This window comes from Macaca thibetana, chromosome 2, assembly GCF_024542745.1.
Source record: "Macaca thibetana thibetana isolate TM-01 chromosome 2, ASM2454274v1, whole genome shotgun sequence".
Lineage (NCBI taxonomy): Eukaryota > Metazoa > Chordata > Mammalia > Primates > Cercopithecidae > Macaca > Macaca thibetana.
The window spans coordinates 62,933,722-62,948,425 of NC_065579.1; the positions used below are offsets into that span (position 1 = coordinate 62,933,722).

The window sequence follows — 14,704 nt, forward strand, 5'->3', positions numbered from 1 at the left end:
AAAGATAAATAAAGAGATAAATAGTAATCCAGTAGAAACAACATAAGCATGGCCGGGTACAGTGGCTCACGCCTGTAATCCCTTTGCTTTGGGAGGCCAGGGCAGGCAGATCGCTTGAGGTCAGGAGTTTGAGACCAGCCTGGCCAACATGGTGAAAGCCCATCTCTACAAGTACAAAAATTAGCCTGTAATCCCAGCTACTTGGGTGGCTGAAGTAGGAGAATCACTTAAACCCAGGAGGCAGAAGTTGCAGTGAGCTGAGATTGCACCACCGCACTCCAGCTTGGGTGACAGAGCGAGACTCCATCTCAAAAAAAAAACCAAAACAACATATGCAATGGTACCAGCCATAGATAATTGATTGCTTGGTGATAAACTGAGCTCTTCTTTGATATTAGACAACTTGGGGGTTCGAATCCTAGATTTTGTGCTTATTTATAAGTAAACCTCAATCTCCTAAATTATAAAACGGGGCTGGTAATATCTAAACTTCTGGAGTTGCTGAGATAACCTAATGACATGATATATAGAAAGTGTCTAGCACAATTAATTCCTAGAACATCATAACAACTCGATAAGTGGAGGTCAGTGTGAAGAAGTACTATTTCAACCTCTGTATGTTCCCACTAAACATTAGTATGTGGGTCATTTTTGATTCTTTAGATGGAAGTTTTTTTGTAGAATTGATGTACTGAACCACATCAATCTAAAAGGAGGAATGCTGCAAAATGATTATTAATGGTCACCAAGCAGTTAATTATGTACTGCTGGTACCATTGTTTATATTTTTTTACTGGATTACTGTTTCTCTCTCTAAATATTTATATTTGCAGATATTTATGTTTCCCCTTACAGATTATATGCTTCCTGAACAGCAGAAACATTTTACATTACTTTCACATAGTAGGTAGTTAATATTCATTCTATGTGCAATACTCTTCATCATTTTGACATTTGACTATTATTAATGACAATAAAATGGAATTCCTAATTAGGTTATAAGTTTTTTAAGATAAAGACCATTATCTTAAATTTTTTTTATCAAATTGTACAGTATTCAGAATACTATAGCAAGAGCAGTGTCTATGATTTCAACATATTTTTTCAAAAACACTGGTCAAAAGAATGCTATAAACACAATTCTTCCCCATTTCTCATAGAACTCTGTTAGCTTGATAATGGTACCTACAATTTTCTGTAAGTTATTTAACATAAAATTTTTAAAATATTCATACTTTCTAAACTAGTTACCTTAAACTTTATGAATTATGAATAAATTCAGGACAAAGATAATGGCCTATTTATTTATTTATTTATTTAGATGGAGTCTTGGTCTGGTCGCACAGGTTGGAACTCCAGGTTCAAGCAATTCTCCTGCCTCAGCCTTCTGAGTAGCTGGGATTACAGGCATGCGCCACCGTGCCCGGCTGTTTTTTTTTGTATTTTTAGTAGAGATGGGGTTTCACCATATTGGCCAGGCTGGTCTCAAACTCCTGACCTTGTGATCTGCCTGCCTCAGCCTCCCAAAGTGTTGGGATTACAAGCGTGTAAGCCACTGCACCCCGCAGCCTATTTATTTTTATAGAATTAAAAACATCTTTCATGATCCTTTGTACAGCTAAACAATGACAATGAATTTGTGTTAATAAAAGACAAAAACAGAGTAGCTAAATTATATGAATAGTATAGATCATTAGGCATAAATTAAATAAGGAGACTACAGTATGTCAATCATGAAATAAACCATCTGCCATTTTTGTTACTTTCAGTCAAGGGAAAGACAGACATAAAATATTTATAGAAATTCTAGTCTAAGGAAGTTTAAGTAAAGGGCCTTGTAATTGACAGATACAGGGGTTGTTTTTCACCCAGGCAGAAACAAAGATCATGAAAGACATTTCAAACCTGGAAAAATGCGTCAATTCCATAACATAGTAACTTCAGGAGTATATAAAAACTATAGTTTTGTTCACTGAGAGACATGTACCTGAGAGAATGAGGAACCTCTTATGTCACAGAGAAGAGCAGCATGCCACTTTGCCTCAGAAAGCAATCTGTCTGAGAGCCAAATGCAAGGAATCACCAATCCTTTCCTCTTTCTTCCCTAGCACTATACATCTCTCTTGGTTCTTCTTTTTTCTGCCTGTCTGGCTGCTTTATGGAATAACATTTGGTGTCTTTCTTTTCTTTCATCCATCTCATAATGTAGTGGATGTCTTTTCATTCCACACATTCCCCAGACAATTGCATCCATTTCTCTGGCTTCAACTACTATCCATTTGCTAATGACTCCTAAATCTAAACCTCTAGCTCAGATCTTTCTTATGAGCTCCAGGTCCATTTAATCAACAATTATATCTCTTTGCGAGTATTTCAAATTCAACTTGGCTAAAATGAAACTCACTATCTTCTCTACCAAATCTGCAAATGGTATGGTGTCATGATCTTTCCAGTTACTAAAACCAAAAATTTAGGAAACATCCTAGCCTCTCATTCTTCACACCCCAACTTTTAATCAGTTGAAAGTTCAGAGAAGAAATAAATTGCAAACTATTCACAAATATAAACATGAATAAATTCTGTGGTGTTCAGAAACTAAAATACAGTGAAAATGTAATTTACTAAGTGGTAGATGGAAAAATACATTAAGGTCAAACAGATTTTGGAATTGATGGAAAGCATTCTTATTACCTTTCCCAGTTGTAGAGATTAATATTGATCTGGATTGCTTGATAAACAAGGCCAGCCTGAAGAAGTACTATTTCAGCCTCCTGTATGTTCCCACTAAAAAGTAGTATGTGGGCCATTTTTGATTCTTTAGATGGAAGACTTTTTATAGAATTGATGTACTGAACCTTATCAATCTAAAAAAAGAAAAGAAAAATATTGAAGTAGATAGTAACAGAAATATAACAAATTATGCTAAGAAAAAACACATGTACATATATGTAAACATTAATTACTTACTTCACCAATTGCTGCATAGGCTATTTCTGCAGTAGTCATATCTCGATTAGCAACTGCCATAGCAGCTAGACAAGCCCACATGGTTTGCTCCTAAAGTGAAGTATGAGAACAATTATCTTAACTATGTGACTGAACTGCCTTAAAATAAGCAGTGATTTAAATACTCATACCAAAATGATATTTTAATTTAAAAAATAAAAATTACTGAGCATGGCATTGAAAAAAACTAATAATGTGGAAATTTCATTGTGGCCATTTTGTTAAAATATATTAATACACAGAAAACTTTTGAAAGAAATTTTCTGAAATTTTCAATTTTGAGTTATTAAGGATTTATTTCTGAATTTAAAATAATAACTCAAGGTTATAAACCTTCCAGTCTTTTTGATGAGGTGTCAAATAATGTAATTTATAGGGAACCAAAGAAATAGTGAAGTTATCAGACAATGATATTATGGCAGATTGCTACTGATATACCAGTTAAGAAGAAATTATTTAGGCAGATAGTGAGGGTATAGAAGTCCTTCATGATAAGGTTTTCCTTTTAATGAAAAGCAGCCCCCAAATCATTTTCTTTTCTAACAAAGAGCAGCCTGTAAAATAGAGCTGCAGACACAAACAAGCAAACTGGAAGCTTGCATGAGTGAATGCCAGTAGTTGTGCCCATAGCAATATACTACCTGGGACTAGGCATGTTCAAAACGGCAGCTCCATCTTCTCTTTTTGCCAGCCATATGTACAGTAAGGAGTAGACAAGATGGCACTGGCCAAGTGCAAAGTCTATTTGCATAATAAGATTAGGGTGGGGCAACCAGCCTTTCCTGTGCTATGTAAATGTCACACCTGGTCAAACCAATCTGTGAGCACTATGTAAATCAGACACAGCCTCCTCAAGCCTGCCTATGAAATCTGCTGCAGTCCGCCACTTTTCCCTTTTTGGATGCCTCTGTCTGGCAAGGAGCTGCTCTCCTCTCTCCTTTCTTCTGCCTATTACACTTTCCACTCCTTAACCTACCCACATGTGTCCGTCCTTAATTTTCTTGGTGTGAGATGACAAACTCCGGGTATTTACCCCAGACAATGATGCTATTCACCAACAACAACCCATTGTTTAAAAAAAGCATCTAAAAGTTATTTCACAAAAGTGTATTCTAAGGAATGTTCACTGATAGTCAATTAAAAAGGTCTACGGTCACACATGTTGGAAAAATACTAGATTCAACCAAGTTGGAAAAAGGCTGATCGAAAGCAGAGATTCTTAACCTTAGCTGTACAAAACAATCATCTGAGGAAATTAAAAAATATGGCTGGGCCTCAATCCAGATATAATGAATTAGAATCTCTATGGGAGTAGAACTTGGGAATCTGACTTTCAAAGAAGTTCCACAGAAGATTTTTATATGTGCCAGTATGGAAAAACAGTTTAAATTTTACAGCTTCTTCAGAGAATAAATCACACAGCAACATGTATTCCTCTGTATTGCTCATGTCTTTACTTATAAAACAAAAGACATGATCTTATTCACAATTTTCCAGCCTTTAAGCCTATTATCATTGCTCATTTTGCACAAAGGTAAACTACTATGAAATATATATACAACTATGAATCTAAAATGTAAATTACCTTAACAAAGCGACAAAGTCTTACAGCATCTTCCCATTTTGAACTGCTTACATATTCATGGAGAATAGCAGGATATGGTGATATGCTGATGTGAACCAGGGAGCCATCAGCTCTTCTAATAGTTACTTGATTTCCAACAAAACTCACAATATGGGGATTTTTACTAAATTCACTGTTGGGAAAAAAAAAAAGCAAAGTACAATTTAAAGTTGTATTCTGAGCAAAATTTTTCATGTATATTAAATCTGGGGAGTGGACCATGAAATATACAGGGAGTCTCCAATCTTCAAAAGGCACAACCCCAAAAGTTAACTCCAGGGAGAATGTATATGTTCAAAAAAACTTCGATGTATTTATTTGAATACATACATTCTCCCTGGAATTAACTTTGAATATAAATATTTGAATATAACTTGGTATATAAAGTAGCAAAAATTATTACATATTTGAGAGCTATTCCTAAGAGCATTTGAAATCATCTTTTTTTTTCTGAGGCTTAGATAAATCACAACAATAATTAATATAGCTTTAGCTTTTAAAAGTATTAAAAGGTAAACCAATAAAAAGTAAACTAAATTCCAAGACTATTTTCTCAGAATAAAAAGAGGTGAGCCAGGCACAGTGACTCACACTTACAGCCTTAACTACTTGGGAAGATCACTTAAGCCCAGGCTGCAGTGAGCCATGATTACACCACTGCATTCCAGCTTTGGCAACAGAGTGTGATCTTGACTCTAAATATAAATAAATAAAGAGATAACCTTTAAAGAAAGTGACTAACTTCTTTTCATTAGTTCAAATACTTTTAAAAATACACTGTTTTATTTTGATGCTTCTCTGGTTTTGTTAAGGGTTTGAATCTGAATACTAAAAATGAACTCAAAACAGATTTGGAAACTAAGCTAAGGCCTAGAATTAAGAAGCCTTTGTATTCCTATTTTGTCAAGAATAAGAGATCTCCTTGCTATTTCTTAGAGAATTTAGGAATATAAATGCTTTGATTTTCTGAAGCATATAAATTTTAACAAATTTCAGTAACTTTGGTCCTTTCCTACTTTTAATATCAACCAAAAATTCAATTCTAGAAACATTTACATTCTTGAAAGTATTAAAGTCAATGATAATCTGTGACAGAGTTGGCTAGCTGTCACAGGTTGTGCATCCTGAAAAATCTTAAGAGTGACTAGACTAAAATTACTTGATCACACTGAGAAAACTACCTGAGCTACCATTACACAATATTAAGCTTGAAAATTATATTCATATAAGGGACAAATAAATAATTCATATCATACCACACTTTCAACTTGATTCTGTCACTTAAGTCTCAAGCTAGCTTTAGCCGAACAATTTATTCATCAATAAATCTGACTGATGCGAAAAACACCTTGCAGGATTGAAAACAGACGCAAAAACATGATACTCAGAGTTTTATTTACTACAATACAGAATTATATGCAGTAAAATGTTACCTTGCATCCCTTTCATATAATGTTTTAGGCAAAATGTCTCTGTCCACATAAACTGTATTGGGGTAATACCACACTATAAATCGAGTATCTTGAAGTCCACAAAGGATATTACATGTATCATTCCATGCCAAAGTATGCACCATTGTTCCTTAATTTAAAAAGAATGTTAATGTGCTATTAGCTTTAATATGTAAGAATTAAGAATAGATCTTTAAAATGCCTGACAAACAAAATCCCACAAAATTTCTGTTAGATATGACTCTACTTTCTGATTCTATAATGGTGAAAAACACATACAAAAGAATCACACAATAATTTACAGAAATATTTGAATGCTTTACTTAGAACCCTTATATTTTAAATTTGCAAATCTTTCTTTCAGTGACAATTTAGCTGCAGCAGCTAAAGACTTGCTATTCAGTTAATCCTCTTGTCTTCAGGCCATCAAGTTCCAGATGATCCTCAGTGAGGAATACCGTCCCCTCAATATTCAAGAGTCACTCTTCTACAGGGGACCCCTAGTCTGCCCGTCAGTGGGACATGACAGAAGTGAAGTCCTCCCTTGTCTCCCTTGGACCTAGCTGTATACCGCTTTCACCAACCCACAGAGCCATCCTGCCCTGACAGCTAGCAAGAGGCCAAGATCCACAGAATAACCACCACTGTCTCTCTGTCAGCAGGAAGCAGTTACAGAAGACTGACTTTTGTCCATTTTCCCCATAGAATTGGGGTCTTGGACTCTTGAGGGTGGAAATGTTACAGCAGGTAGTCAGGCAGACATGAGCAAGGCAGGAGAGGCCCCTGCCACCAGCACCAGGAATGTCAGATGACCATCAGGTGATGGTCAGGCTGTTGTTAAGCTGTCTCTCTAAAATAATAATTGGTTGCAGCCAGTGCCAGGGAAAGGTAGTCTCTCAATATAAACGCCAAAACTGGAAATCAGTAGCTTCTCAATAAGATCTCAAGAACTAGGTGAGTGGGCTCACACATGCGTACTAACAGGTAAAATGGTGGAGGAGTTTAATTGGTATACAAACTTCCACTAGAAACATTGGAGTGGTAAGGGAAAAATGCCTCAAGTGAGCATGTGTATAACTTCAGTAAACACACTGTGCATGTGGCCCCTCCCAGGTGCTGGCAGGCCACTGGGCATGTGGACAGCCTACCCAAGGAAAGAATCAGGGCAGAAGGGTTGCAACTCCCCAGAAGCATGCCAAAGTATAAAACCCCAAGTCAAAGATCAAAGAGTGCACTTGATCTCTCAAGCTGCCTGCTTGCCCTCTTCCAGGTTTACTCTATTTCCTTTCTTTCCTGCTCTAAATCTTTTGAATAGGCCGGGCCCGGTGGGTCATGCCTGTAATCTCAGCACCTTAAGAGACCAAGGCAGGTGGATGGCTTGAGCTCAGGAGTTCGAGACAAGCCTGGGCAACATGGTGAAACCTTGTTTCTACCAAAATACAAAAAAAATTAGCTAGATGTGGTGGCACATGCCTGTTGTCCTAGCTACTTGGGAGGCTGAGGCAGGAGAATCACTTGAGCCCAGGAGGCAGAAGTTACGGTGAGCCTTGATCTTGCCACTGCACTCCAGCATAGGTGACAGAGTGAGACCCTATCTCAAATAAAACACAATAAAAATTTAAAAATAAAGCTTTTAATAAACTTTCACTCCTACTCTTTAAAAAATGGGTTAAGTAGCTAAGAAGTATTACAAGATCAAAACATTAAAACATTTCCAGATTCATTCAAATTATTTATTACAGTAAATATAAGAAAGTTGACAATTAAAACTTAAAATGTATTCAAATTATTTTACCAAGCTTGATAATTTGTTCTTCCTTCCCAAATCGTTTCACAGAAGTGATACAGAGATCTCTATTTTTATCAATGAAAGCAATTTTTCTATCATTGGTAAGTCCTTTTTGATCCAGAGCAATTTCCAAGATTTCATTCTAAAATTTTTAAAAAATGTAAATACTGGGTTAGTTTTAGTGTTTGACATAAGATCATTTTAATTAATTATAAAATCATTCCCTTTAAGATCAATTAAATGTCATTTACACATTTATAATGATAAAATGTCCCTGTTAAATAATTTTAAACTGCCAACACATTAATCGTTCAAAAGCTGCACTAAAGTATATTTGCTTGACATCCAAGGAAAAGACACCTCTTAAAATACAATAAAATAACATATATTTTGATACTCTGCAGGCTGAGAAACACTCCCATCTGTCCTGACCTACCTTTCGTAGTCAGGGTGAAAGGGTCAGGCAATTCTGAGTATCATATGAGAGGTCTATTTTGATTAATAAGTTGCCTAACAACTATCTGTTAAATATTTGTAAAAACAAATTTTGGAAATATGTGGAAATACATCATGTGTCCAGGGCCTTAAATTCTACAGATTCTCTCACATTCATTCTTGCAAAACAGGAAACAAGCTTGTACTGTAGGTATTACTATACTTAATTTACAAATCAGAAGACTAGACTCATACTCACTGAGCAATTTTGCTCAGAAAAAGCCAGTATCAAGTATATATAAACTTGCAACTCAGACTTCTAACTCCAAGATCATTGTTTTTCATCTGCTAGTGAGATGAATTTTACTATAACTTGAAAATGTTTCAATATAGATTCATTTTAATTCAAACCAAGAAAGATTTATTTACTTCCTACAATGTCTGAAGACTTTGGTAGGAATTGTGAATTCAACAAGAATCATGACCACAACATCAAGTCATTGTACCAAAATGAACTATAAAAAACACTTTTTAAAGTAAAACAAAAATACACATATACTTTTATCCAAATTGATGAACCAATCATATACCAGTTCATAATACATTTTTAAAAATTCAGCTCTTTCTAGAATACCATAATTTATATTTTAAGGAATAAAAGAATCTGGTTTCATATATATCAAGGCATGCATGAAATATAACTCTAGGTATTTTCAAAATGGAAATGTTAACAATAAAGAATTGCTTATCATCGTCATCATCACCATCATCATCAGAACCTAGTGTATTCTTTTAAAAACACTGCTAAACAGATATGACTCTCCTAAGAAATTAAAAATCAAAGATGGACACTAATTATAATAATGCCTATGTACATGGGGAAGAGGGGCTCCCTCACTTCATTCAGCAGGGCTTCCCCCATTTTCCTCTCGTCAAGTCCTACCACCTCCACATAGGTTCTATTCCGCCTGGGTTACTCTTTCTAGTGGAACATAAAAGCAGTTTTGTGTTCATTAGAACCATCTCCCTTGCCCTACACTAATCAATATTCATTTACTAATACACAGACTTGAGTTCTAGTTTGAGCTCTGTTATTATTTGGGAAGATCTTGGATATGAATCTCTTCCACATATAAAATAAAATAGAGTGGGTGATTTTTCTATTATTTAATAGAATGTAAAATTTAAAAATCCTTTGTATTGCATACAAATGTAATTGGGGTGAAGTGTGACATGTAGAAGACACTTTCATTCTTATAATTAGGAAATTATAAATTTCTTAATTTTAATTGTAAATTAAATTGTAAATTGTAAATTTTATTTACAATTAAATTATTTTAATTGTAAATTTCTTAGGAAATTCTTACACTTAGGAAAAGTGTTATAGAAAGAGTTATAAAATTAAAATAAATATTTAACCTTATTAATTGACTCTCCTTTCAATCCTACTAACAAAAATGACTGCATCTTGAAAAGCTGAAAAATTTACTCCTTTTGATATGCTTAATCTTACTGAAGAGGAAAAACTCTGCTTACATAGTTTTGATTTAAAATACAATAACAGAGAGGTTATAGAGAAATAAGCACCTCATATATTACCAGTGCAAAAGTAAACTGATAAACTCTCTTTGGAAGATGACTTTACAATATTTATTAAAATTACAAATTCTCATATCCTTTGACCCAGCAACAATATTTCAAGAATAGATCCCACAGTTACATTGGCACATGTACAAGAAGATGTATATGCAAGGTAATTCATCTTGGCAATACTGTAATATTAATGGCAAAAGATTGGAAACAGTTTAAATTCTGATACATACATAAAATGTTATACCATACAGTGGGAGGAAAAAGGGTTGAGAAAGCACTTTGTGTATAGATATGGAATCATCTCCAGAAAGAGAGTATTACATGAAAAAAGCAAAGTGTAAAACTGTTTGTTACATTTTTGTAAAAGGGGAGGAAGAGAACATATATCAGTTTTGTTGGCACATACACTAAAAATCTCTGGAAGAATATATAAGAGATTAATAACAATGGTTACTTATTTGGTGGAGAGGCACTACAGTGATGAATAATAGGTATAGTAGGGAAACTACCACTGTATACTTTTTAATGCTTTTTGATTTTTGAACCATATGAATGTGTTTGTTATTCAAATTTAAAACTAGGGCCAGGCGTGGTGGCTCACATCGGTAATCCTAGGACTTTGCAGGGCTGAGGTGAGTGGATTGCTTGAGCTCAGGAGTTCGAGACCAGCCTGGGCAACATGGCGAAACCCTGTCTCTTCCAAAAACAAACAAACAAAAAAAATTAATTACAAAAAATATATATAATTTTGAGTAACATTTCACTAGAAGTATTAATAAAACTAAAAGTGTCTCTAAACCCTAGCATATCAGTAATTTAGAAGGATAACTCAACGCAATGCGCCTCTTTTTCTAAGGCTAAAAATCAGAAACCAATAAACAACTTAAAATTCAGGGTCTTTTGTACTTTGTAGAGAGATTTCTTACTACAGTCTTAAAACCTAAAGAAAATGCTGGCTAAGAACAGGTCAATGAGAAAACTGCAAGATATTTAGAAACACAAATACATTTTTATTTACTGACAGGTGCTAAAATTTTAATCAAAAAAGAACATGCAACTGAAAAGCAGTGAAGAGTTTGACAACAGACATATAAGTCAGATCCTTTTATTCAACTAATTTGCATGTATAGCTTCCTATCACGAACTTTACCAGTGCTTAGTCTTTGACTGTGACATTTTAGGCGAAACAGTCAATGGAGAATGCACATTGATTTTAAATAAAAAACTAATTCCTTTGTGCCCTCTTTAAAATGAAAACATTAATTTTGAAAAGGAAGTAAATAAACAGCGGCTATTTACATTAGAAGTAGTTAATGTCCATTACCTTATGAGAAAGAAACTTTCCATCACCTAAAGGCTTTCCAGTTGATGCCTCAAAGAGGAAGATTACTTGAAAAAAAAGTAGAACATTAATTAATGTGTTATATTAGAATTTTTACTGGTAAAATTCAGTGAAACTATTATAATCCTTATGAGAAATTATTTACCTCTCTAGACCACAGAGAGTTAAATAATTCAGCACAGAAGAGCAGCAGCATCCAATTTTAATTTATTAATGTGGTCACATTTCTTATGAAAACAATAAAACTGAATACTTCTTCCTAAAACACAATCCCTAATTAGAATTTTTATTAATGGTATGGCATCAATGCTCAACAATGGGAAGTCCAAATGTGAATGTAATTTATAATTCTGATAACTTTGATTTAAACTAATACAACACCATAGAGTAGAGGCCAAAGGAAAACATCCTCTTTGTCCTTTGAAGGTTAGCTGAAAATCAACTCATAAAAGGCAGATTAATAGGAGAATGGTATACAATGGTATACAATTTTATTAACTTACATGGGGGAGAATCAGAGAGTGATTACCCTACCATACAATGGGGTGCAGATGGTTAAAAGCCACTTCTTCCCCTTCTTAAGGGAAATGGAGATAGGGAAGTGTGGATGGTTTTAGAATGGGTAGTAAATGATTTCTAAGGGAATTCAGTGGGCATGAAGAACATTCAGTGGCCTGGAACCGTCTGTTGGGCCCACAGAGCACACAATGGTTTGTGACAAAAGTCTGCTCAGGTGTGTTGACAGCTTTCTGTATTTCTTCCTGCAATATGAGTTTAGTTAATGAAAACTCAAGGAAGGGACCAGAGAGAATTGTTGTCTTCTTTGGTGGGTCCGAAGTTGAGGTAGATAAGGGAACTTCAGCACAGCATGTCAAAGCACCATATTTTGGGGTGTCAGTTTCTAGACCCCAATAATAGACCATCATATTCCACAAAGGAAAAACATGTTGAATGTCTACTATAATGCCAGGCAACATGTTATGTGCTGCTCAGTTTTCTGTTATTAATATGCTACGCTGGTATAATCAATAATTTATCTGGTCTTTGTCCTGAAGCTTCAAAAATGCTGAGACTTTCCTGAGTGATTAGAGTAGCTGTATTATTGCTAGTGAGGAGACTCTTGATGGGCCCCTAAATAGCTTCAGGATAGGGGCTGATAATCAGATCAAGCATGTGGTTAAAGGGTCTGAACTTTCAGGTTCCCAGTCTCTGGAGATGGGAAGCGGGCTGGAGACTGGGTTCATCATGTGGCCAATGATTTAATTAACCATGCCAATGTAATAAAACCCCATACAAATTCTGAATGCCAAAGCTCAGTGGAGCTTCCTGGTTACTGAATACATTGATGAGCAGAGAAGATGATGTGTCCTGAGAGGAGAGGGAACAGAAACTCTGTGTCCATCCTTTATAATAAAACTGTAATAATAAGTATAGCTTTCCTGAGTTCTGTGAGTCATTTTAGTGAATTATCAAACTTGAAGGCATTGTGGGAATCCCTGAATTTGCAGCTAGTTGGTCAGGAAAGTAGGCAGCTGCAGTGGGGTTGGGGGAGCGTTAGACTTGTGACTGTCATCTGAAATAGGAGCAGTCTTGTGGAAGACTGTGCCCTTAAGCTTTGGTGTCTGCATTAACTCCGGGTAGTGTAGAAATGAATTGCAGTATACCCAGCTGAGATGAAAATGGAATAGTTGGTATCAGGTTACTGAAACATATGGTTTGGGAAGAGAAAGATGAAAGGGCAGGGGATGAAGAACTTCTGATTCCTCAGTGGCCATGGGGTCCCCCAGGATACGAAACACCAGCTATGCTGCAATCAGTTATTGGAGGCAAAAGTTACCGATGAAATTTAGAGATAATGCATACATCTTCTGGGAACTGGCTCACTAAATGCATAGGAAAATGCAAAACAGTAAGAAAAAAGAGAAATATACAATCTCTTGGTAATTGCTATCTATAATATAACAGCTAAAAATGAAAAGAAGAGATGAATCAAATATAAATTCTGGCCAGTCTAAATTATGGCCTCTAGCCTCAGGGCCCCAAATGAAGGAACGAATGTGTTGGGAAAGATACTGGATTCTTGCCAGTTCAAGGAACAGGCACTAGCCTCAGAGTCATTTTCAAAGGAAAAAGTTATGCTGAAACAAATCATGAAAAAGACTAAAATGATCCATAAAAGAATGGGGACAGACAGAGGGAAGTGTCTAGAAACTCATTCAAACTGGGAAAAAAATCTTTAAACAGTTATTAAGAAATACAGTGTGGTCCGGGCTTGGTGGCTCACGCCTGTAATCCCAGCACTTTGGGAGGCCAAGGCGGGCGGATCACAAGGTCAGGAGATTGAGGCCATCCTGGATAACACAGTGAAACCTTGTCTCTACTAAAAATATAGAAAATTAGCCAGGCGTGGCGGCCTGTGCCTGTAGTCCCAGCTACTCGGGAGGCCGAGGCAGGAGAATGACGTGAACCTGGGAGGTGGAGCTTGCAGTGAACCGAGATCACGTCACTGCACGCCAGCCTGGGTGACAGAGCGAGACTCCATCTCAAAAAAAAAAAAAAAAAAAAAAAAAAAAAAAAGAAAACACAGCAAACAAAACTATAAAAACCCTGGAAGACAACCTAGGCAATACCATTCTGGACATGGGAACAAGGAAAGATTTCATGAGAAAGATGCCAAAAGCAATCACAACAAAAGCAAAAATTGACAAATAGAATCTAATTAAATTTAAGACCTGCACAGCAAAAGAAACTATCAACAGAGTAAACAGACAACCTACAGAATAGGAGAAAATTTCTGCAAACTGTGCATCTGACAAAACTCTAATATCCAACATCTATAAGGAACTTAACAAATTTTTAAGAAAAAAAACCCATTAAAAATTGGGTAAAGGACAGGAACTTAAAAGAAGACATACATGTGGCCAACAAACATATGAACGAAAGCACAGTATCACTGATCATTAGAGAAATATAAATCAAAACCACAATGAGATACCATTTCATACCAGTCAGAATGGCTATTATTAAAAAGTCAAAAAATAACAGATGCTGGTGAGTTGTGGAGAAAAGGGAATAGCTTAACACTGTTGGTGGGAGTGTAAATTAGTTCAATCATTGTGGAGAGGAGTGTGGCAATTCCTCAAAGAGCTAAAAACAGAACTACCATTCAACCCAGCAATCCCATTACTGGGTGTATACCCAAAGGAATATAAATCAGTCTGCCACAAAGACATATGCATGCAAATGTTCACTGCAACACCTATCCACAATGGCAAAGACATGGAGTCAACTTAAATGCCCATCAATGACAGATCTGATAAAGAAAATGTTGTACATATACACCATGGAATACTGTCCAGCCATAAAAAAGAATAGATCATGTCCTTTGCGGGAATGTTGATGGAGCTGGAGGCCATTATCCTTAACAAACTAATGCAGAAAGAGAAAACCAATTACCACATGTT

General features: G+C 35.6%; 1 protein-coding gene across 10 annotated transcripts in view; it reads right to left on the minus strand.

Moving 5' to 3' along the window:
- The window catches only part of IFT80 (intraflagellar transport 80), a 133,819-nt gene that overhangs the window by 23,290 nt on the left and 95,825 nt on the right, over positions 1-14,704 (minus strand). For 9 of the 10 annotated variants that reach the window (XR_007723393.1, XR_007723394.1, XM_050779905.1 and 6 more), the window contains 6 exons: positions 11,223-11,287; positions 7,877-8,012; positions 6,064-6,211; positions 4,592-4,763; positions 2,968-3,057; positions 2,692-2,864 (listed from right to left, as the gene is read on the minus strand). Coding sequence is in view for 8 of the 10 variants with exons in the window: in XM_050779905.1 (XP_050635862.1) it covers positions 2,692-2,864; positions 2,968-3,057; positions 4,592-4,763; positions 6,064-6,211; positions 7,877-8,012; positions 11,223-11,287 (784 nt within the window). In the remaining 2 variants the exon portion in view is untranslated. Of the gene's footprint in view, positions 1-3; positions 2,059-2,691; positions 2,865-2,967; positions 3,058-4,591; positions 4,764-6,063; positions 6,212-7,876; positions 8,013-11,222; positions 11,288-14,704 lie in introns of those variants that run through there. The other variant, XM_050779910.1, reaches the window with a different exon arrangement.